Raw genomic sequence first — 20,244 nt, 5'->3', positions numbered from 1 at the left:
GGTATCATCCCCTCCCTGGGGTTGCCACAGCACAGAGTGCCCTTGCTAAGCTGCTTCCTCCCTGAATGATTTTCTGGCCTCGCCTCCCAAGGCCTTCCTTCCCCTCCAACCCCATTCTCACCAGAGACCAGTAAGTGGAGGCTTCACTGTGCTGCCCTGTGTGTGAAATAGAAGAAGGGAATGTCCGAAGGCTGTGAGTTGGTTTTCTGAGTCCCAGGATCACACCAGAGTTTTCAGAGTCTTGCTGCAAAGCACATGCCACAAAAGCTCCACCAACATGCACAGACACTCCACCAACACCCTTCAATCAAGAATCAGATCTCTCTTACCTTTCTGGGAATTTTGTTGGATTTTCCCCAGAAAAAAAATCTAGGGCAGCTCTGCAAAGCTTCATGTGTACTCTATACTGTTTAATTATGTGCTTCTTTTGCTCCTTTGGCAAATATTTCTTTCTGAACTTAGGCCAGTCCTGCTGTGCATTCATGCCCAAGCACTGTAAGGCCCTCCCCAAGTGCTGGGTGGGGCTTGGCACCAGCTAAAGGCCCTAAGCATCTGTGGGTGTTGAATAAAACTACCCCAGCCTTGCCTAATCATTGGAAACTCGCTAATAAAAGCCTTGGGAGAGAGAGGAGACTAGAACGAGAGGTGGCTACACCGACAGCCCCAAGGTGCAATTAAAAAGCGCTCACTCACCTTGCTGCTTCCTCGGGATTCAATCAGCAGCCCTGCGGACTCTGATTCCAGTGCTCAGCCATGATCAGGCGAGGCTTCCAGGTGGCAGCAGGACTTGGGCGCCACAGAGCCCTTCTTCGTGCCCCCCTCCTCCTGCCCAGAATCAACCCTGCCTCAGCGTTCGGATCCTCCACAGACTTACGGGTGAGTGAGTTCCTAGCTCAGCGAGATGGGCTGAGCCCTTCTCCTGGGGGCTAAGGGTATAAGCAGCACCCCAAACCTCCTCTTCCCAGGCTGTGACCAGGGCAGGTGCGCAGTTTGTCTGGAGCTATTTGATTTGGCAAAGGAAACCAAGTAGCCCCGAACTAAGACTGCCAGGATACTGTCATCCTTATCTGGATCTTGTGTGGCCACTAAACACTCTCCTCCTATGGGACTCAGACTATTGCAGCTGAGTTGTGTTGGCCCCAGGGGGAGGACCCTGTGGATGGTCCCAGCAAGCAGTTGTCTTACTGCCTGTGGTTGTGATTGGTGCTTGAGCATCTGGCGCCATAGAGGACTCTGCCTCATCCCGCAGATGTTACCACATCACCATGGGTGCCTAAAACATGTTTCAAAGGAGCCACCCTTTCCCGGGCAGGCCCTCAGCTGCAGACAGAGCTGGAGTAGCCTCTGAGGTGATGGGATGGTAACAACGGTCCTCACCTGTGGTCGCACCCCCTAGGGTGGATAGTGTCTCAGAATGAGCTCTAGTCTGATCACCAGCTCTCACACTCACAAGCTTGACAACCTTAGCCATATTTCCTCAGTTTCCCCATCTGTATAGTGGGGCTAATTAATACTAGCTATTCTCAGCCTTAAAAAACAGCTCACAAGTTTTAAAACAAGACAATTATAATACACCACCACAGAGCAGCATGCCTCTACTTGTCGGTCCCAATCTTTTTCCTTCCCTTCCTTTGCATGTTAGCATCCCCTTGCCTGGTCACCCACAGGAGTCCCCGGGGGCCATTTCCTTCAAGTCTACACTGGCAGAAGGGATTAAGGAGCCCAAGAACCCAGGAGCATACTACCTAGAGGTCCCACAGCCCAAGCAGCAGCCCCCCTCCCAGGAAGCTGTCTAGTCTCCCTGATTTTTCCTGCCCAGGTCTCAAGATTCTGTCGGCCAAAGGCAGATCTGAAGGATTATGCCCTTCCCAATGCTAGCTGGTGTCCAGACATGCTAAGCCTGTACCACGAATTTCTGGAGAAGACCAAGACTGATGACTGGGTCAAAGTGCCCTCCTTCAAGTCCAACAGACACCACATCCAGGGGTTCAAGCTCCCATTGGGATTAGAGGTTACCTCAGGTAAGGCCTGGCCAGAGAGGGCCAATTGGCACACATGCAACCCAGCCCACCCGGGTCAGTTCAGCCAGCCCCTTTCTCTGTGTTCAAGGACTCTCCAGAAGGAAATCTACATGTGTTACCAAGTCCAAACTGGTTCTGCTCCCCGCACAACAGGCCAGTAAGTCAGGAGACAAGGTGTTGGGGCAAGGAATAGCGACTTTATTTGGAAAGCTGGCAGACAGAGAGGATGGCAGACTAATGTCTTGGAGAACCATCCTCCTCAAGTCAGAATACAGGCTCTTTTTATACAAGAAAAGGGGAGGGGGTGTGGTTGGTTGTTGCAAATTTCTTGCTGTAGGAACTCTCTGCTCTTGCCGCTGTCCCTGTGGGTCAGGTCATGATGGTCCTGCAAAACCTCCAACAAAACAAATGTTACTCTCTATTCTGCAACTTGTTATCTTTATGTGAGTGCAGAGCTAGCAAGACTAAGCCTAGAAAATGGTGCCAATTCTCAGGCAGAAGTTCCTTCTGCTACCTCCACCCCTCATGCTGCAGGCCCAGGCAGGTGGAGGAGGAAAGTGTCCCATCAGGTCCCTGGCTCTCCTCCTCCCCTCTGAACGGAGCACACCCTAGCAGCTGCCTCTGCTCCCAGCCCAGAGAGCACCTGCTGGAGAGCCACCAGCTCAGCTCCCTGCGCGTCTTCCTTCTCGCAGGGTCTTCTTCCCTTCCTGTCGAAGCCTTCTCCCAAGTCCTCCCCACCCACAAAAGGCCTCAGGACACGCCCCCATCGCCCACTGCAGGCGCTGGCGTACTGACCCTGACCTGCCGGGCCCAGGCGGCTCTCCACCAGGTCAGAGTGATGGCGCTTTCTACTTCCATCTCTCTGCGTGTGCCTGTGCGTGTGCGTGTGCGTGCTTGTCTCTCATTCATGTATGTGTTCCTCCTGCCCGAGCACAAGTGAGTGCTACAGTAGTCAGACTGCTGTGGGTTAACAGAACAGCAACAAAACAAACAAACAAAAATACAAAAACAGGTGTACGAAAAATTTTTAAAGAAATTGGTTTCTACCCAAAAAGGATATAGTTCTTGTAGGTCCCTGGGTGAAAAATAAGAACCTTAGTGGGCTCTTCTGAATTTATTTTCCTGTTTAGTACTGTTGTTGTTTTGAATTATATATGAATTACATGTCTTAAATCTTAATTTTCAATGGTTAAGGTGTCTTAAAGTCCTGACAGCTTCTGATCCTGTCTCTACCCCCAAGAAAGAAACTTACTGAGTTTTTCTCCTTCCACATGAAGGGCTCCCTGAGGAAAATTTTCTTCCACTTCAGAACCAGGGCTCCCTGAGGACTGTTCTGTGCCCCTCTCAGACAGGGTTCCCTGAAGACAGGGCGGTGCCTCTGCTGTTCTCTTAAAGGCTCCCTGGGGGCACAGCCTGTTTGTTCTGGTTCTCTCCTCATCTATACCTGAGGCAGGCTCAACCCACATCCTTAGGCACTCTCTTCTGCTGTGACACTGCCCATCTCTCCCCAGACAAAAATGACTGGCGCATCATCACCAGGTGCACTGAAGTGGAAGGACAAGGCTATGAGTATGTCATCTTTTTCCATCCGAGGGAGAAGAAGTCCGTCTGTCTTTTCCAACCAGGCCCCTATCTGGAGGGGATCCCAGGGTAAGGCCACAGGCAGAGCCAGGGTGGACATCTCTGATTGCTTCCTGCGCTTGGCTCAGCTGGTCACTCAGGCATAACCAGCCCCTGGAGTCTGTACCTCCCTCCAAGGAGCTGGGTGGGGAATGGGGGACACTGGGCTTTAGTCTCATGGTATCAGGTCTGGAAGGACATCCTAGGTCATCTGGTCCAGTCCCCATTGTGCACATAAGGAGCGCCTCCTTACTCAGGTCTGAGAATTTTCCAGTAAGACGGAGTCTTGGAAGCCACTTTGAGAAGGATGTGGTAGACTTGGAAGAGGACAAGATCTGGAATTAGGAGCCAGGCTTCCAGTGATGTTCTGCCACTGTGGGCCTAGACACCCCATGTAGGCCATTTGTACCTCTGGCCTTCAGTCTCCTTATCTAAAACTTGGGGCAATAGTATCTAGCTTCCAGAGTGGCTGAGAGATATGATATTATGGGCCTGTGTGTATGGGCTCATAAACTGTAAAGCACAACATAGCTATCAGACACCATCTATCTAAACCTCATGTTTGACCTAGGAGCAGTCTGAGGCACACAGAGGTAAGGCATCTTACCAAGGTAACACAGGCTTGATTCAAGGTCAGGTCCAGGATTCCAATCCAGGAGTTGGGACTCCAAGTCCATTGCTTCCTCCACTGTATTCTGCTGCCTTCAAACTGAGAACAGACCCCAGGAAAGAACTCACACTGGACATAAATACATCCACAATGGAAATTAGGCTGGCCCTACGCCTCTTGCCTCAGGACACTGGGTCACCAAGTCCAAGGCCGTCTGCTTTCTCTATCCCTGTTCCTGCTTTTTTTTATTTTTCACTGAAGTATAGTCAGCGTACAACGTTGTGTCAATTTCTGGTGGCCAGCACAATGCTTCAGTCATATATGAGTATACATATATTCGTTTTCATGTTCTTTTTCACCATAAGCTACTACAAGATATCGAATATAGTTCCCTGTGCTGTACAGTATAAACTTGTTTATCTATGTTCCTGCTTGAGACAGTCACTGAAGGCTATTGTTGGTGTCAGAGTTCCTGCAAGGGAGCGGAGAGAGGAGGGGGAAGGAGCAGCTTTAGGGTCCCAAAGCCTGAGAGAGACTCAGTTGCAGTTAAACAGAATTCAAAGAGCTTAATTAGATGTCAGCGCCTCTGCAGGCCATAGATTTCAGACTGCAGCCCTTGGTCAACTTGGCCGCCCCAAAGGCATCTTCCATGGGGACTCTGATTTCCACACTGGTGCACGCAGATACTGGGGGACTAGGTCAGAGTCCTACCCAGGCCATGGATCACCCCCTTCAAAGAAGGAAAACCCATAAGAAGGCAGGGGCACACAGGGGTGGAGTGTGGCTGATTTTTATTTAATGGCTCAAGGAGGTGGGGCAGGAAAGGTAGAGGAAGACCATCCAACACTGAGACCAGTGGATGGAGAAAGTCCAGAGAAGAGACAAGTGCTGAATTAGAAAAACCCAGTTCGGTCTGTCTCCTGTGCAAAGAAAAACCCAGGTCTTCCCTGCCATCTTTCTTTCCTTTGTGTCTTCTTTGCTCTCACACAGAATACTTCCCTTCTGACACTTCTGATCGCCAAATGTGAGAGGGTTTTTCCCCACAACAAGCAATTCTCTTTACACCAGCTGGGTGTCCTAAAATTTAACTCGATTCTAACACTATCTACCTGGAGATAGTGTCAGATCCCACAAATTAAGGGCTCAATCCCACAAGGCTGCCCTGACCCTTCTTCAGATGCCAAGTGCAAGCAGTAGGTCCCAGGTTACCCACAACTTCTGGCAGATTCGGCTGCAACTGGTGGTTCCCACAACCCTCTCCTCTGGTTGGATTAATTTATTAGAACAGCTCACAGAACTCAGGGAAACACTTACTTACATTTACCGGTTCATTAAAGATAGGATAAAGGATGAACATCCAGATGGAAGAGACCCACAGGGTGAGGTCTGAGAGGGTCCCAAGTGCAGGAGTTTCCATCCTTGTGGAGTTGGGGTGCATCACCCTCCCAGCGTGGATGTGTTCACCAACCTGGAAGCTCTCTGAACCCAATACTTCTGGGATTTTTATGGAGGCTTCATCACATAGGTATGATCAATCATTAACTCCATTTTCAGCCATTCACCCTTCTCAAGAGAATGGGGTGGGTAGAGGGAGGACTGAAAATTCCAAGCTTCTAATTATGGCTTGGCCTTTCTGGTGACCAGCCCTCAACCAGGAGCCACCCAGAGTCATTAGAACAAAAGACACTCCCAGGAAATTATAAGGGTTTCAGGAGCTCTGTGCCAGGAATCAGGGGCAGAGACCAATATATGTATTTTCTATCATCTCAAAAGTACTCACTCAACCCCTAGGAGGGGTAGGTTCGTGGCTGACCAAGAGCTACACTGCAGCAACTACACACTTGCCAGAGGGTCCCTTGCCTGGCCAGTGAGGATGAGGGCGAGCAGGTTTAGGGATCTTTGGCAGCAACTCCCTCTTTTTCAAGCAATGAGGGAAGGGAAGTGACTAGAAGCATACCTGAAGTTTTGTAAACATTACCTCATTTGATTTGATGAGATAGAAATTATCTTTATTCATAATTCACAGTGGGAAAACTAGGGCTCAGAAAGGTTTAGCAACTTGCTCAAGATCAAATAGGTAGTGATGGTGGAGCACGGAGTAAAACCAGGTAGGTGCAGGTTGCAAGGTCCCCAGCTCTTTCCACCCAAGGGAGGGGGAAGCAAGGGTGCGGGAAGCCCCCTGGCGGCAGGAGCAGCTGAGTAACCCACGGTGGTACAGCAGGCACAGCTGGCCTGGTCCATGGAGAAGCAGGATCGTGCTTTTGAAAATCAAAAACTCAACTCTGTTTCATGTCATCTGCATTCGAAAGTTGGATGCCTTCCTATTTTCCCCAACTTAACCAGCAAGGGAGCTTTGGCATGAAGGTCAGCTTACACAGATAAGAATGAGAATTTTACACACCTTATAGAAAGCAAAGGTTTGCAGTATGCTGCTGAAGCCGGCTCTCGGCTTTCCACGGGCAGCACTGCTCACGCTTCCATCCTGTCAGCACTTTATGGTCCTAAGTTAACTTTCACATTTTACTCATCTTGAAAATGTGGGCTCAACACTGGCCTCAACATAGTGACTGGTGAGGTGAGAGTGTGGCCCAAGGCCATGACTTCGAGACTAAAGCCAGCAAGTTCAGGGGCTTTTCCATTCCTTGTAGGATGCACCTCTCCAAATTACAGTGATTGCTACCAGCAATTAGGTGATGAATCAAAGAAAAGGTTTTCCATTAACTATCAGAAAAACAAATTTTTCCTGGTGAAATAAAATAATTATATCAGTGATTGCTAACACATGCTGTAGCAACGTGGAAGAAAACTCAGCTGATTTTGACTGGTTTGATCAGGCAGGATCCAGATCTGTGTCCTTGCCTTTCCTAGGGAAAGATAGGTGGGGTGATTCCAGCCTTGGCCTTGTTCCCTGCCCCCACCCCCAGGTTTGCCCACGGAGGGTCCCTGGCAACCATGACGGATGAGGCGTTTTCTAAAACTGCTTACCTGGCCGGAGAGGGGCTGTTCACATTAAACTTCAGTATCAAGTACAAAAAGTAAGTGTGGATCCTTGGGGTGTTGGCCAAAGTCATAGCCCTTTTCACCACTGAGGGGGCAGCCATCCTGTGTTGGGGCACAGAAGCCCTGTCTGTCACTCTCCTTCCCCAGCTCGCTGCCACACAGGCCTCTGGTCCTTGGCCAGAAAAGTTCTGCTGCCTGACTCTGGTAGCTGGCAGGTGAGCCCGAAGCCCGGAGCCACTTGAGTCCCTGAGGCGGGGGGTGGGGGGGTGTGAAGAGAAGGATGGGGCAGAGCAGTGGAGGGATGGGGGCCAGGGGTTCATGTGAGGGGCTAAGCCGCTTCCTCTCCCAGCTTTGTCCCAGTGGGCTCTCTGGCTGTGCTGAACATCAATGTGGAAAAGATTGAGGACCAGAAGATGTACCTGTCCTGCATCATCCAGAGCAGAGACCAGCAGACAGTTTATGCCAAAGCCTCAGGTAAAGAGGTCCTCAGCCTCAGCCCCAGGCCCCATCCTGCCACCACCAAGCCCAGAACAAACGCTAGGGATCCAGTCCCAAGCTGGGGCCCAGCTTTTTAGAGTGGGGTTGGTCACCTGCTGCAGACACAGACAAAGTGAAGGGGAACCCAACTAGGATTTTTTTTCTATGTATGAGTGGCCCAAACTGCACCACAAGGACAGGACCCAGGTCCTAAGTAACGGGGTGCAAATGCTCTGAGCACCCCATCAAGTGCCCACCACCTGCTCTGGCTCACTCTTCTCTTGCAGGTGTTTTCCTCCAGATGCAGCTGGAAGAAGAGTCACCCCAATAAGAGCGACTGTGGCTGCAGGAGAGCACACCACTGACTGCCCTGCCGCCTGGGGCCCCCCGCAGGGCAGGAAGCGGTGCCCTGGAAGTACCTGGTGACATGAGGAAGAGGGCACTTTTTTCTGTGTAAATAAAGTCTGCAGCCCCATTCTCAGTCCAAGACTCTTCTGTAGTTGGAAATCAAAATCCTCCCACATACCCACCTTCCCCTTCAGCAACAAAAGAAGAGATGTCCTGAGACCTGCCCGGTACTTGGCACTGGGTGAGGCGCCAAGCACCCAGCGATGAAAGACAGGGCCCCTGGCCTCGAGATACACAGCTGTGGGCCGGGGGCAGGGCAGCCCATGAGCTCCTCACACACCAGCATGGCTCTGATTGTAGGTGCAGCGCAGACAGAGGGAGGAGAGGTCAACTCTACTCTGTGAAAGCGATCAGAAAAGGCTTTCAAGAGGAAGCTGTGCTTGAACTGAATCTCAAAAGTTAAATAGTGTCCACCAGGCAGACGCGTGAGAGGAGGGTATTCCAAGAGGAGGGACTGGTCTGAGCAAAGGCACAGAAGGGCGAAAGAGCACAGAGACTGTGGAGAACAGCAAGGTGTTGAGCAGGGCAGGAGCTGAGGGGAGGAGAAGAGGGTGGCAGCAGGTGCAGGCCACGGGGGTCTTCATAAACCCTGCAGTGGAGCCTGGACTTTGTCTTGTAGGCAACAGGGAGCCTTGAAAGGGTTTGGGCTAGGGCAGTGACATAAAAGTTTTGTTTTTCAGAAAGATGATGCTGGTGGCAGTAAGAGGTCAGCAAGATTGAAGGTGGCAGCACTGGTTGGGAGACCGCTGCAGGGCCCCAAACTAGTGACAGTAAGAATGTGACATGGTTCAAAGCCATGAAGGTGAGAAATGTGGAAACTGTCACAAATGGAAGAGTATAGGACTTTGCCATTAATTGTGAAAAGTGGATCTGTGAAGGGGAACTCCTGAGGATGACTCCACGTTTCCAGCTTGCTGGTTCCAGGTGGCAGAGCTGGAAGGTTGGGGAGTAGAATGAGCTCAGTTTCACATGCACTGAGATTGAAGCGCCCGTGGAACTTCCCCCAGGTGGTGAGCACCAGCAGGAACCTACATATTATAACGTGAAACTCAGGATTGATGAGACACTGACTCAGTTTGTAAGTCATCAATATAAAAACTGACATGGAACCCCTGGGAATGGATTATGCAGGATGAAAGTGAAGAGGAGGTGGGAGGCATGAGAATGACGGGAGGGGAAAGAAAGGAAGGACAGAGAGAGGGGTCAAAGGCAGAACCTTTGATCACACTAAGCCTTAAAGCTGGGGCAGAGAATCAGTGACCCACTGAGGAGGCCAAGAACAAGATAAGGACCATCCTTAAGAGGGGGAATTCAGCAGTATCAAATGCTACAGAGAAGGCAAGGCAGATGGGAACTAAAAAGAGGCTTTTGGATTTGGCAGTAAAGAAGGTGGTGGTCTCCTTTGTCAAAATATCGGAGCAAAATCCAGTTTCTGGTGCATGAAAAAATAAATGAGAATGACAAAATGAACCTAGGTGATTCTTTCTAGGAATTTTGTTGTTGTTATGTTGTGTTATTTAAGGAAAGATTTGTGTATATTTATAAATTGCTTTGGAAGGAGCCAGTGGAGAGAGGCTGAAAGTCTAGGATGGAGAGAGATGTCATCCAGCAGAACAGCTATCTGGTCTTAGAGGTGGATCAAGAGCACAAGTGGAGACAGGAGTCACAGGAGAGCATCAACGTGAGTCTGAGACCAAAAGGAAGGAGTGGAGGGGTGCAGAGCAGGATGGGAGGTTGAGGGGATGCATGCCAGAGCACCTCGACTTCCTCAGTGAAATTGGAGGCAAAGCCACCAGTGGGGAAAGAGGTCTGAAGGAAGGGCAATGATTTGGATAAGCCATATTGGGGATCAGGAAAACAAATTGACCAAGTATATGTGGGCCAAGGTATGTGGAAGGCCCAGCTGCTGGTGAAAACCAGACATCTGAAGTGGCACCAACCTGAAGTGAAAGAAAGGTGTGAGTCAGCTGGCAAGACCTAAGGGCAACGGCGGATGAGACAGGTAAGAACAGCGGTAAAGGATGAAAGAGCACCATGGCTGGTACCCGCTTACAAGGAGGAAAAGTCTGATGTGAGGGAGAACAATGGACTGGCGGAGGCAATGACCACCCAGAAGCTTGTACCTCCTCCGGGCCTGTGGAGGAGTGGGTGGAAAACCAAGCAGCTTGCACAGAGATAGGCAGCATTCCAGCCAGGCCAGTAGGTAGAGGGGACGTCCAGGAAGAGGTCAAGGATTAGAGAAGTTTTACCAAAGAATGAGAGCCCCAAGGGACATATCATAAAGGACCTCATTATTAAGTATGGTGATGCCAAAGATAAACCTTTGCATCTTCATAGCCTAATCCTCATCTTAAGTAGAATGAACTTTTCACTCATATAAAGTCTAGTTTTGGGTGTCTAGGAGTCATTTAGGAACCTGGCTTGACGAAAGCTCTGTCATCTTTAACATGTGATTTCCAAAGTCATCCTCGGTGTTGATGAGAAAAGAGAATCACAAGGGAGGTTTGGGGAGCAAACCTCAAAGTGTTTCCTCAGTCACGAGACCCCACCGAATTACAAGAGAGTTTGGCTGGAGAACATGGTCTAACTCTATGTTGTAGAAAAAATGGACATGGGTTTGATAAGTAGCTAGTAGCCACTGCCTCAGTTTGAAAGGAGCATGGGCAGAGGCAGGCAGGATGAGTCTGTGTCCCTCATACTGACAAGTGAAGAACTCAAGTTCAGACCTAAGCTAAGATTCCAGGATCCGGGACTGGGGCTGGGGGTTCCGGGCATCAGAGAGAATGCACCTTCTGTGGCCCGGAACAGGGTCGGAGAGCTGGACACAAATTCAGCAGTGGTGGAGAGGCGGGTGGACCATGTTCTCCTTCTAGCAACGAGACCACGCACTTCCTAAACCATCAATCTTGAATAATGGGCAAAGGATTGGTTGACATGGATTTAAAAGTCCTTGATCCAGTGCCCTCCAAAAGCTGGAGACACGCTAGAGGCCATAGTCAGAAATCTTAAGGAAACCAACTATGCCCTCCCCCATATGCTCATGTAAAAATCCTGTCTCCTTTTGTGCTTTTACAGTTGCCTTTGATAACCAATTAAACCCAGAGTCTAATCATTGTATACCAAAAACCTCTTGTCTTTTATTCATGCTCAAGAAGGGCCTAATCTTAATTTAAACACTCCCAAGAGAAGAAGGGAAAGGTACTCTATCCTTCCTGTGCAGTCAAGAGAAAGAAGAAAGTCAAAACAGTCGTACTGGAGTTGAGGCAAAGACTTACTTTGAATCTAGTTTTCAGTGCTCAGAAGCACTCGCAGTTCCTTTAAATGCATGAACAGAATGATCACTAATGGACTGAAACCACCATTTACAGAAATACTTGCCACATATTTGCCATCTGCATTTTCTCAGAAGGGCCAAGGATTATTTGAACTGTTAAATGTTTGCATACTTCTGTGACACCCCTGCCCATTTGTCTCTTTACTTAACCAAGGTGTTAAACATGACTGTCACAACCATTGTTTTCCATTAAATCAGAAGTATATTATTAGATATTTATCTCATGTTTGTAACCTTAATTTTACCACCTCAATGTTCACACGTTGATTCCTATATTAAAATATTTTTGGTTAGGAAGAAGATAAAATTGTATGCTCTCCTGACACCCTCTATGATCCTCCCTGACTTTAATTTTCTCCCCTGATGATTCCCATCTAATAAACTAATAAACTGTACTTTTTACTAATTTATTCTTATCTCTTGTCTTTCTCCCCCACTAAAGTATAAAGTCCATCTTCCCAGGAGATTTCTCTGTTTTCTCACTGCTGTATCCCCAGAGTTCAGTATACAGTGCCTGGCACACAGTAGGTAGTCAATAACCATGGACAGATGAATGAATGAAAGAATGAATGAAGCCACAGAATCAGACTCCCCTGAATCCTACCCTCCCTCTGGACTTCTTATCAGAGAAGCCAGAAATGTCCTTATTGTCAGGTTAGATTGAGTTGAGGTTTCTGTTTTTGTGTACTTTCAGCAGAAGTCAGCCTAACTGATGCCCGTGTGTTGTCTTATGTAATCTTCATGTCAACTCTGAGAGTTAGGTATTTTCTCTCCATTTTCCAGATAGGAAAGGTGAAGCCCAGAGAGATTAAGTTGCACATCAGAGGTGACACAGCTAGTAAGTCGCAGAGCTCAGCCCTCCAACCCAGCTGACAGGTGCCACAGCTGTGACTGCGTGGCTGCAGCACTCCATACACACCACCCTCCCTAGAAATGACACCAGGGCTGAGCAGAGTCACAAGCCACAGGATCGGAGGGTCTGGATGTCACCAAAAATCTCCATAAAAGAAACATTTGCCCCCTCAAAACCCTCAAGCATCAGATGTTAAAATAATCCCCTGGTTTGTTCCCCGAATTTCACAACTTGTCTTGCTGCTGCCTTTGTTACTGCATGTCTCTCCCCTCAGGCTGCTTCCCCTTCTGTGTATCCCCAGGACCCAGCACCGTGAAGGGATAAATGAACTGATTCAGATACAGTTCTGCTTAATATCATTCATTCACTCAACAAATCCTGAAAAGCACCTGCCTTGTTCTAAGCACTGTCTTTGTGATGCTTACCATCCAATAACGGAGGAAGACATTAAATAATTACGTAAATAAACTCTAGAAAAAAAAAAAACAACTACTATGAACAGTGCCATTAAGGAAAAGAACGGGGTACTGTGAAAGTAGACAACAGAAGCCTCTAATTTCATTGGGAGGGTGTCGGTGGAGGCCTCCAGATGGGAAGAATGAAGGAGGGTGGGGGAGTCCTAAGAGAGGAACTTGTTTATGCAAATATCCTAAGGAGGGAATGAAGGATAGTGAACGTACCTGGAGTACAGTTGATGGTCTCATCTTGTAAGTGGTGGCCTGTGCTTCTGAGGATCTGCCTTCAATCAGGAGAAGGAAGAGGGAGACACCCTCCATGTGTACAGTTTAACCCACTTCTGACAAGGATGGGGGGATGGGGCCACAGACCAGCCTGACCTCGACTCCCTGATGGAAAAAGCTCTGCCCTCAGTGTCTCTATGTCCAGAAATCTTGAGCCTGGTCACTTTTCCTTGGTCCCGTGTAATTCAGAGAACTAGTCACTGCAAGGCATTCTGTCTGGAAGCAATTGGGATGGTTCCAGAAGGGTGCAACCAGGGCCAAGGCAGGATTCCAGCAAAGACGGCTTTGCAGAAGATACCGTCTGTGTGGCCATGGCTGTGGGCTTCACCCAGGAGGGCTGAGGTGGAGCCAGAGTAGCACAGAGGGATGGAGGCCACTGCCCACTAACGGCCGCCTCCCTCTTCCTTGCCGCCCTCCCCAACTCCCAGAGAAGGCCCCAGGGCACAGCGCTGGCTTGCCGCTAGAAACCTGAAGGAAGGAGTTAAGAAGGCCGGGCTGATGGCCACAGAGACAGAGCTGTGTTTATCCAGGAAAAGTGGTACGTAGGCAACGGAGGCCCCTGCCAGCTCCTCCCAGAAGGACTGGACTGGGGTAGTAAGCTGGAGAGGAAGCTGTTCCCCTCCGGGCTCTGAACGCTTCCTGGCCAGAGGCCAGGACCCAGAGGCGGCCCACAGGTGAGGCCTGCTCTCTGGGCGCCCGACTGTTGCTGTGGGCTCCGACTCCCAGGCAGAAAATCGGAACATCGCGCTCCCTGGGTTGCGGCGAGGCGGTGCGGTAAGCGCGCGGCGGCGGGGCCTCCCGGAGTCAGCTCAGGGGGTGGCGGAGAATCAATGCTGCCTTTGTGCTCAGTGGTTTCCTAGGGAGAAAAGGAGTGGAGAGTGGGAGGGGCGGCCCAACAGCCGGGCCGCGCTGCAGACTCGGGATGAGGTAGGACCGGGAGGCACGGAGCAGGACGGTCAGGGCAGACGAGGGGTGGGATTCTGCGCCCCCGAGAGGTGCGTCTTCTTGAACCGGCCTGGGTGCTCGCAAGGAAGCAGCCAACTGTGCAGCGAGTCTGCTTCTGGCCTGGAACGACTCGAAAAGGCGAGGGAGGAGCAATAGGAGGCAGGTGGGGCCAGGGCCGAAGGATGGCTCAGCCTGGACAAACTTGCGGCGCAGGGAAGGGCAGCCCGCGGCGAGGGTGGGAGGGGGGGCGGGGGAGGAGCCCCGAGGGGCGCCATATCAGACTTTGTAGAAGAGCCCGTGTCTTAAGAGTCTTCGGAATGGGCAGCGAAGAAAGCGTTGAGCCCGCCGAGGGCCGCGGTGTCTCTTCAGGGGGAACATGTGTATATATAAGCTGGGTTCCGGATCTGGGTGGGTGTTTGTGACTACAGACCTTTTAATACCGCGGTGTTACTCTATTCTCTTAATAGCCTAGGGCTCTAGTAGGTGTGTTAGACCTTCTAACTCTGACGTGGGTAGACATCTTTAGTACCAATGGGAGGGTCTGTGTAGTCGGATGCTGGAGGCCTGATCTGAAAATGTGACTGTCTAGCCCTGGGCTCCCTCTATTTCTTCCCGGGCACCCTGACTTTGCCGCCCTTTGTTTTTCCTGCTCAAACACGAGGCCCGTGAGCCCCGTGGGCCAACGGAGGAGGGGTTGGCGGACCACCCGGTGTACGTTTGCAGCATCACCCACCGCAGGCTCTTCTCTCCTCGCCCAGGCCTTAACCCAAGACGCTGGATTTGGCCCCTCTCGGCTTCGTGGAAATCGGACTTTCAGCACTCCCAGCCCACCGCATGTGGCTCTTGGAGAAAGCTGGCTATAGGCTAGGGGCCGCGGAGCCCGACGCCCGGTGGGCGCCCTCCAGCCTGTTTCTTAAGCGCCGCACCCCGGGCTCGCTCGCGCGCACCTGCCCCAACGTCCTCACCCCCGATTGCATCCCGCAGTTCTTCATCCCGCCTCGGCTCCCGGACCCAGGCGACGCCGAGCCCCTCGGCGGGCGCGACGCGGGCAGGCGCGGCCTCCCCTCGGCCTGTTCGTTGCCGCACCTGGCGGGCCGCGAAGGCTGGGCCTTCCTGCCCGAGAGCCCGCACACGCGGCGGCGCGAGTCCCTGTTCCACCGGCCGCCGGCCGCCCGCTCCGGCGGGCTGCCCCCGGCCCAGTCCCGGCTGCACGTCTCCGCCCCGGACCTTCGCCTCTGCTGGGCCCCCGACAGTGATACGGCCTCGTCGCCCGATTCGTCGCCCTTCGGCTCGCCGCGGCCAGGCCCCGACCGGCCCCGGCCGCCCAGGCCGCGCTCGCCGTGCCCGCAGGAGGCGAGCTCGGCAGACGCCAGCCCGCCCGCGCCGCGCCGCGCCGGGCCGCCCGCGCCGCCGCTCTTCCACCTCGACTTCTTGTGCTGCCAGCTGCGGCCGACCAAGGAGAGCGTGCTGCGCCTCCGGCCCCGGGGCGGGCAGCTACGGCTCTCCGCCGAGTACCAGGCCGGGCCCGGGAGGCTGCGGCTGCGCCTGGTGAGCGCCGAGGGCCTGCCCCTGTCGCGGGCTGGCCCCGGGAGCGGCGGCGGCGGCTGCTGCGTGGTGCTGAGGCTGCGGCCGCGCGCCCGGCCGCAGGCCCAGCGGAGCCGCGTGGTCAAATGCAGCGCCAACCCCATCTTCAATGAGGACTTCTTCTTCGATGGGCTCGGCCCGCCAGACCTGGCCGCCCGAAGTCTGAAGGCCAAGGTGCTGGATAGGGGCGCAGGGTTCCGCAGGGACGTGCTGCTGGGGGAGTGTGAGACGCCTCTTATAGCCCTGCTGCCCCCCTTAGGCGGTGGGCTAGGTCCCGGGGCCTCCCTGGCGCCTGCCCATCTCAGCCTGTAGACTGAGAGACTGTCTCTTCCTCAGGAGGTCCCCACCCGCTCTGCAGTCCTCATTCTTTCCATCTGCCCGGCATGTATTTATTTTTGCTAATAAAATGTCTCTCTCTAGCAGGATCTCTCTCCTTGTTCAGATCTGCAGCCCATCCTCTTCCCTATGCCCTGGTCACAGGAGGGGTGGAGGAAGCTCGTTCAGGTGGTCCGAACTGGAGAGGACCTTAAGCAGTGGTTCTCAAACTTGAATGAACATCAGAATAAGCAGACATCAGAAATCCTAGATGAGCTCATTTACACATGCAGAAAGAATCCTGGGCTCCATCCCCAAGAGACACTGACACTAGTTCAGTAGATCTGGGCTGGGTAGGTCCTAGGTTTCCTGTTCAACAAGGCCCCTACCCCTTCAGGGGGCCCTCCAATCACTGAGTCACTCCAGAAAAAGCTCTATGATTGAAACCAACAGAAGCCACTTCCCCTGGGGGTTCCTTGGGGCCGCACATGGGAAATCAGCACTCCCCCACCCATCTACAGTCCTACTCACACTCACATCTGTGCTGAAGAGGGATGAAATTTCTTTGCCTTGAGTGAGGCAGGGGATGTCAGACTAGCGCACAATGCTTCTAGGTGTCCTCTCTCTCTTCCCTTCCACACCTGTGCCACCCTGGGGAATAAAGCTAGAGCAAGAGCCAGAGACGCACTTGGGTACCAAAAGACCAAGATATTATGTCCCAGGGGTTGAGGTCTTGGGGGAAGAAGAGAGAGTATGAGAGCTGTTCTCACGGTTGCCCAGAAGTCTACCCGAGTGAGTAGGGGGTAGTGTGGAAGATAGAGAAATGTAGGTCACGTTGTATTTCCCTCTTACCTGAATGTCCCTGACGTCAGCAGTGACCTTCTTTTCTCTCACCCCACCTTCGCTGGAGCTGCTTCCTCTTGGCTCAGGCCAGGCTTGGAGGAGGAAAGAAGGAAGGGCAAGAGGGAAGGAGGAAGGGACGCACCGGGCCAATCTTTCCTCGTGGGCTTCTTCTCATTTTGCCCAGTGCCCCTAACCAGGGCCAAGCCTGCTGGATGCAGGTGAACCTCAGCATGAACAATGCGAGCATAACACACACCTCCATTCAGAACACTCCTCAGTTCCTTTTCCCACCCCCTGACCGTAGCCCCAGGCCCAGGCCCAGGCCAGGAAAATCTTGCTCCAGATGTCCACCAGGTGGTAGCATTGACCAAATAATAGTAAGTACTACCAGCTATGCAGAGATCACCACGCAAGAAACTTTCAACAGCGTTTCAGCCATTCCCATGAGGGTTAAGTACTATTGTTAATATTGTTATCCAACGTGACCTTGGGTTTTATTCATTCAGTGAAGAGTATAACTAGGATTCAAGCCCAGAGAGCCTGGCCCTGGAGTTTAGGCTCTTACTCACCGCAGTGTAATGTCCCTAAGTACCAGCTGCCACCTCCCAGCCAGGTCATCTCTTTCCCTAGGGGGATAGCTCTCCAATCTTCTCAGCCTGTGAAGCCCACCTGTAGGTCCAGCTCTGTCCCTTGTACTGTCCTACTTCAGCCCCAAGTCTCCCCTAACAACCTTTGGTGAGCAACTGGATTTGATGCCCATTTGAAAGTAGCTGGAAAGAAAAGCAGTGGTAATTTACCCTTTGTGTGGTCAGGCCACTCATGGTGGCTGTTCTCTTGCTCTCTGTACATCCCCTACTCGACCAGTGTCTGTTCGACCCGTATCCTACTCACATGACTGACCTTCCTATGTACTTGCCCCAGATTTCAGCCAGTGATTATTCTTACCAAAAGGGTGGTGAGAGGTGTGCCCCTCTGCTGGTTTCCCTGGTAAACAATGAGCCAACCTGACGTCAACTCCCCCTGAAACTGCTAACCCCCCTGCCCCTAGTTGCAAAGCCTGCCACTGTGTCCTGCCTGCTCTCCGCCCCACGTGGCAGGGAGTCGCCCCAGGACCTTGCTTCAGACATGTGAGATCCCCCTGCTCATTAAACCACTGATGTCTTTGTTGCTGACCCTGGGATCTTTCTTTGGTCCTGAAGCCAGGCCTGCAGGGTGCAGCCCAACACCCTTCATTCATGCATTCCTTCAACAAATACTTAGGGAGCTCCAGGAGGCGCTGGGCTCTGGACACCAGAGCGATCGAAACAGACACAGAGACCAGACAAGTGGCAAAATGAGTAAGTAACATGTAGAAGTGTTACTTGGTAATATGTCACAGAAGAAAATAAAGCAAGACAAGGGCATAGGGAGTCAGGTGACGAGAAGAAGGGACAAATATAGGAATGAAAAAAGGGAGGGAGGGACCAAAACATCTCTTTTTAACCACAGTCCTTAGTACCAGTAGGTCCTGTACGTTACTTGTTATGCCAGTCCATCGTTGCGACCGCACAGTAAGGTGGGTCCTCTTTCCATTGTACGCAGGAGACAGATCAGAGAGGTTAGGTAAACTTGCCTGGGGATCAGCCCTGGCTGCAGGGAAGGTTTAGGACTGTGGCTGCATCCAGACCCCCTACCCCACCTGCTGCTCAGTGGAGCCTGTGAGGTGGGAATTCAATTCACTTCACCCAGGAGCTGTTCAGTCAGTGTCCACCACTGTGACCTGTTTCCACATGATGGGGGCCACAATGTCCCTGGAGGAACTTCCTCACTAGCTAAAGCCACAGAAGCATGTCCTGGGGGCAAACAAGGTCTTAAGAACCCCTCCTGTGTGCAGACTGCTCTGGCCTCAAAGTATGTTCACAGACACAAGTCAGGACAGATATTACTGTCCCCTTTTTAACAATGTGGTAACTGAGGACTAATAGATAGCAGGCTACATTCTTATCCAAGTCTTTTGGCTCCAAAAATCAGAGCTCCTGCTTTTCAGCCCTCCTTGCTGCGTCCAAGCCTAAGTGACCACAAATGTTAATTGACAGATAAGTGGTACAGGCAGGTCACATGGAAAGTTCAGGGCCAGGAGCTGGGGTCAAACTCCCACTAGTGCCTCCACCCACAGTGGCCTTTGTGACCGGAAAGGGGAGGGGTGTCAACTGTGAGATCTACAGATATTTGTAAAGCCTAAGATGTCTTTTTTTTAATGGTTGAGGGAGGGGGTGGGGTACAGCCCCCTCTCTGAGTCACTCCAGTGGGTTGAGGTCTCCCCAGGCACAGACCTCCTAGGGAGGACCCAAATCCTCCACTGAATCACTGATTAGGCTTCCCAGAGCAGGTGGCCCTCGAGAAAGATAGAGCTGGGCTGATATGTGGCACGCAGGCTGCCCAGGACCCACATACTTTCCACCTTTACACCCCAGGCCCTCCCAAGAGGGGCAGGCTTGCACTGAGCTTTAAGTGGTTTCTGTGGTTTAGGGGGTGGGGAGGACGGGAAAGAGAAGTTGGTGACTGCTCCTCAGTTCCAAGCCACTGCCACCACCCTGCCCCCCCTCCAGGCTGCTTGCCCCCTGGGTTGAGATTCCCTGGCCTGATAAGGGTACTTGGGCACGTGGGGGGTGAAATGATTCTCTGATCTCTATCAGCCTCTTCCTTGCATAAGAACGTGAGAATGTATTTGAGGAGGAAATAACCACTGCCCTGCTTTGAAAGGACTGACTCCTCCAGAAGAGGGGCTGCATGGGACCCAGAGCGGGGAAGGTCAGGCATGAGGGGGAACTTCCCAAAAGGATGACCAAGGGAACTGCTTGCCCCGGGAGACAGGACCCAGCCATCCATGCCTAGGGCAAGGAAGGGGTAGAGAATGTCTAGGAAGCATGTGACTAGCTTAGGCCCAGAGGCCAGGACCCTGTCTTCCCAACCCAACTTCCTCCCTACCTTACACAGTGGCGCGAAGTGGCGTGGCTGGGAGAGGCAGCCGGACCTGTGGTATCTGGGGCAGGCAGGACTGCCTGGCATGATGCCAGGGCCAAGTGCCCATCCTCAGGCGCTCTGCAGGGCTTCTACTCTGTGCCCACCTTTGGGAGGGCAGGAAGGGTCCCGAGAGACCCAGAGTCACAGGAAGAGAGGCTTAAAAGAGGAGAAAAGAGAGAAGGGGATGAGCTACAGAGGCACAGAAAACAGAAAAGCCATAGGCGGGGAGAAGTTGGCAGGGAGAGACACAGATGGAGGATACTGAGTGGATGCAAAGCCAGTCACGGGCGGGGAGGGGGAGAGCGGAGCCACACGGGCCTAACGCTCTCTGCAGCCCTGCCCCTCTGCCTCTTGCCGGCTCTACTTGTCAGCTGGCCATTGGGCTGGGCGGTGCTTCAGAGAGCTTTGCTTCTTACTCCAAGCCTGCCCAAGGGGCTGAGCCCCAAAACAGACCAACATCCTGTTCTGTGCAGAGAAGTGTACACAGACGC

The 20,244-nt window shown here is 52.2% G+C and overlaps 2 protein-coding genes and 1 long non-coding RNA gene across 3 annotated transcripts; 2 read left to right on the top strand and 1 right to left on the bottom strand.

Annotated features, from left to right (window-relative positions):
• The first annotated feature begins 606 nt into the window (after positions 1–606).
• On the top strand, positions 607–8,316 carry THEM5 (thioesterase superfamily member 5). The gene is made up of 6 exons (XM_010996801.3): positions 607–876; positions 1,820–2,021; positions 3,533–3,671; positions 7,176–7,286; positions 7,601–7,725; positions 8,016–8,316. Exons 1-6 carry the CDS (start codon positions 754–756, stop codon positions 8,057–8,059), a joined length of 744 nt encoding a protein of 247 aa, XP_010995103.1. The 5' UTR covers positions 607–753; the 3' UTR covers positions 8,060–8,316.
• LOC116148145 (uncharacterized) lies at positions 2,206–13,997 on the bottom strand. Its single transcript, XR_004131660.2, has 3 exons — positions 13,004–13,997; positions 4,249–4,350; positions 2,206–2,415 (listed from the first exon to the last, which is right to left on the bottom strand). It is a non-coding gene; the product is annotated as an uncharacterized LOC116148145 (long non-coding RNA).
• Positions 13,998–14,087: 90 nt separating this feature from the next.
• Positions 14,088–16,010, top strand: C2CD4D (C2 calcium dependent domain containing 4D). The gene is made up of 2 exons (XM_064477767.1): positions 14,088–14,171; positions 14,767–16,010. Exon 2 carries the CDS (start codon positions 14,843–14,845, stop codon positions 15,902–15,904), a length of 1,062 nt encoding a protein of 353 aa, XP_064333837.1. The 5' UTR covers positions 14,088–14,171; positions 14,767–14,842; the 3' UTR covers positions 15,905–16,010.
• The last annotated feature ends 4,234 nt before the right edge of the window (positions 16,011–20,244 follow it).

Source organism: Camelus dromedarius, chromosome 23 (genome assembly GCF_036321535.1).
Source record: "Camelus dromedarius isolate mCamDro1 chromosome 23, mCamDro1.pat, whole genome shotgun sequence".
Taxonomy (NCBI): domain Eukaryota; kingdom Metazoa; phylum Chordata; class Mammalia; order Artiodactyla; family Camelidae; genus Camelus; species Camelus dromedarius.
Note: the sequence above shows the minus strand (reverse complement) of the source record. Positions and strands in the feature narration are given on the sequence as shown.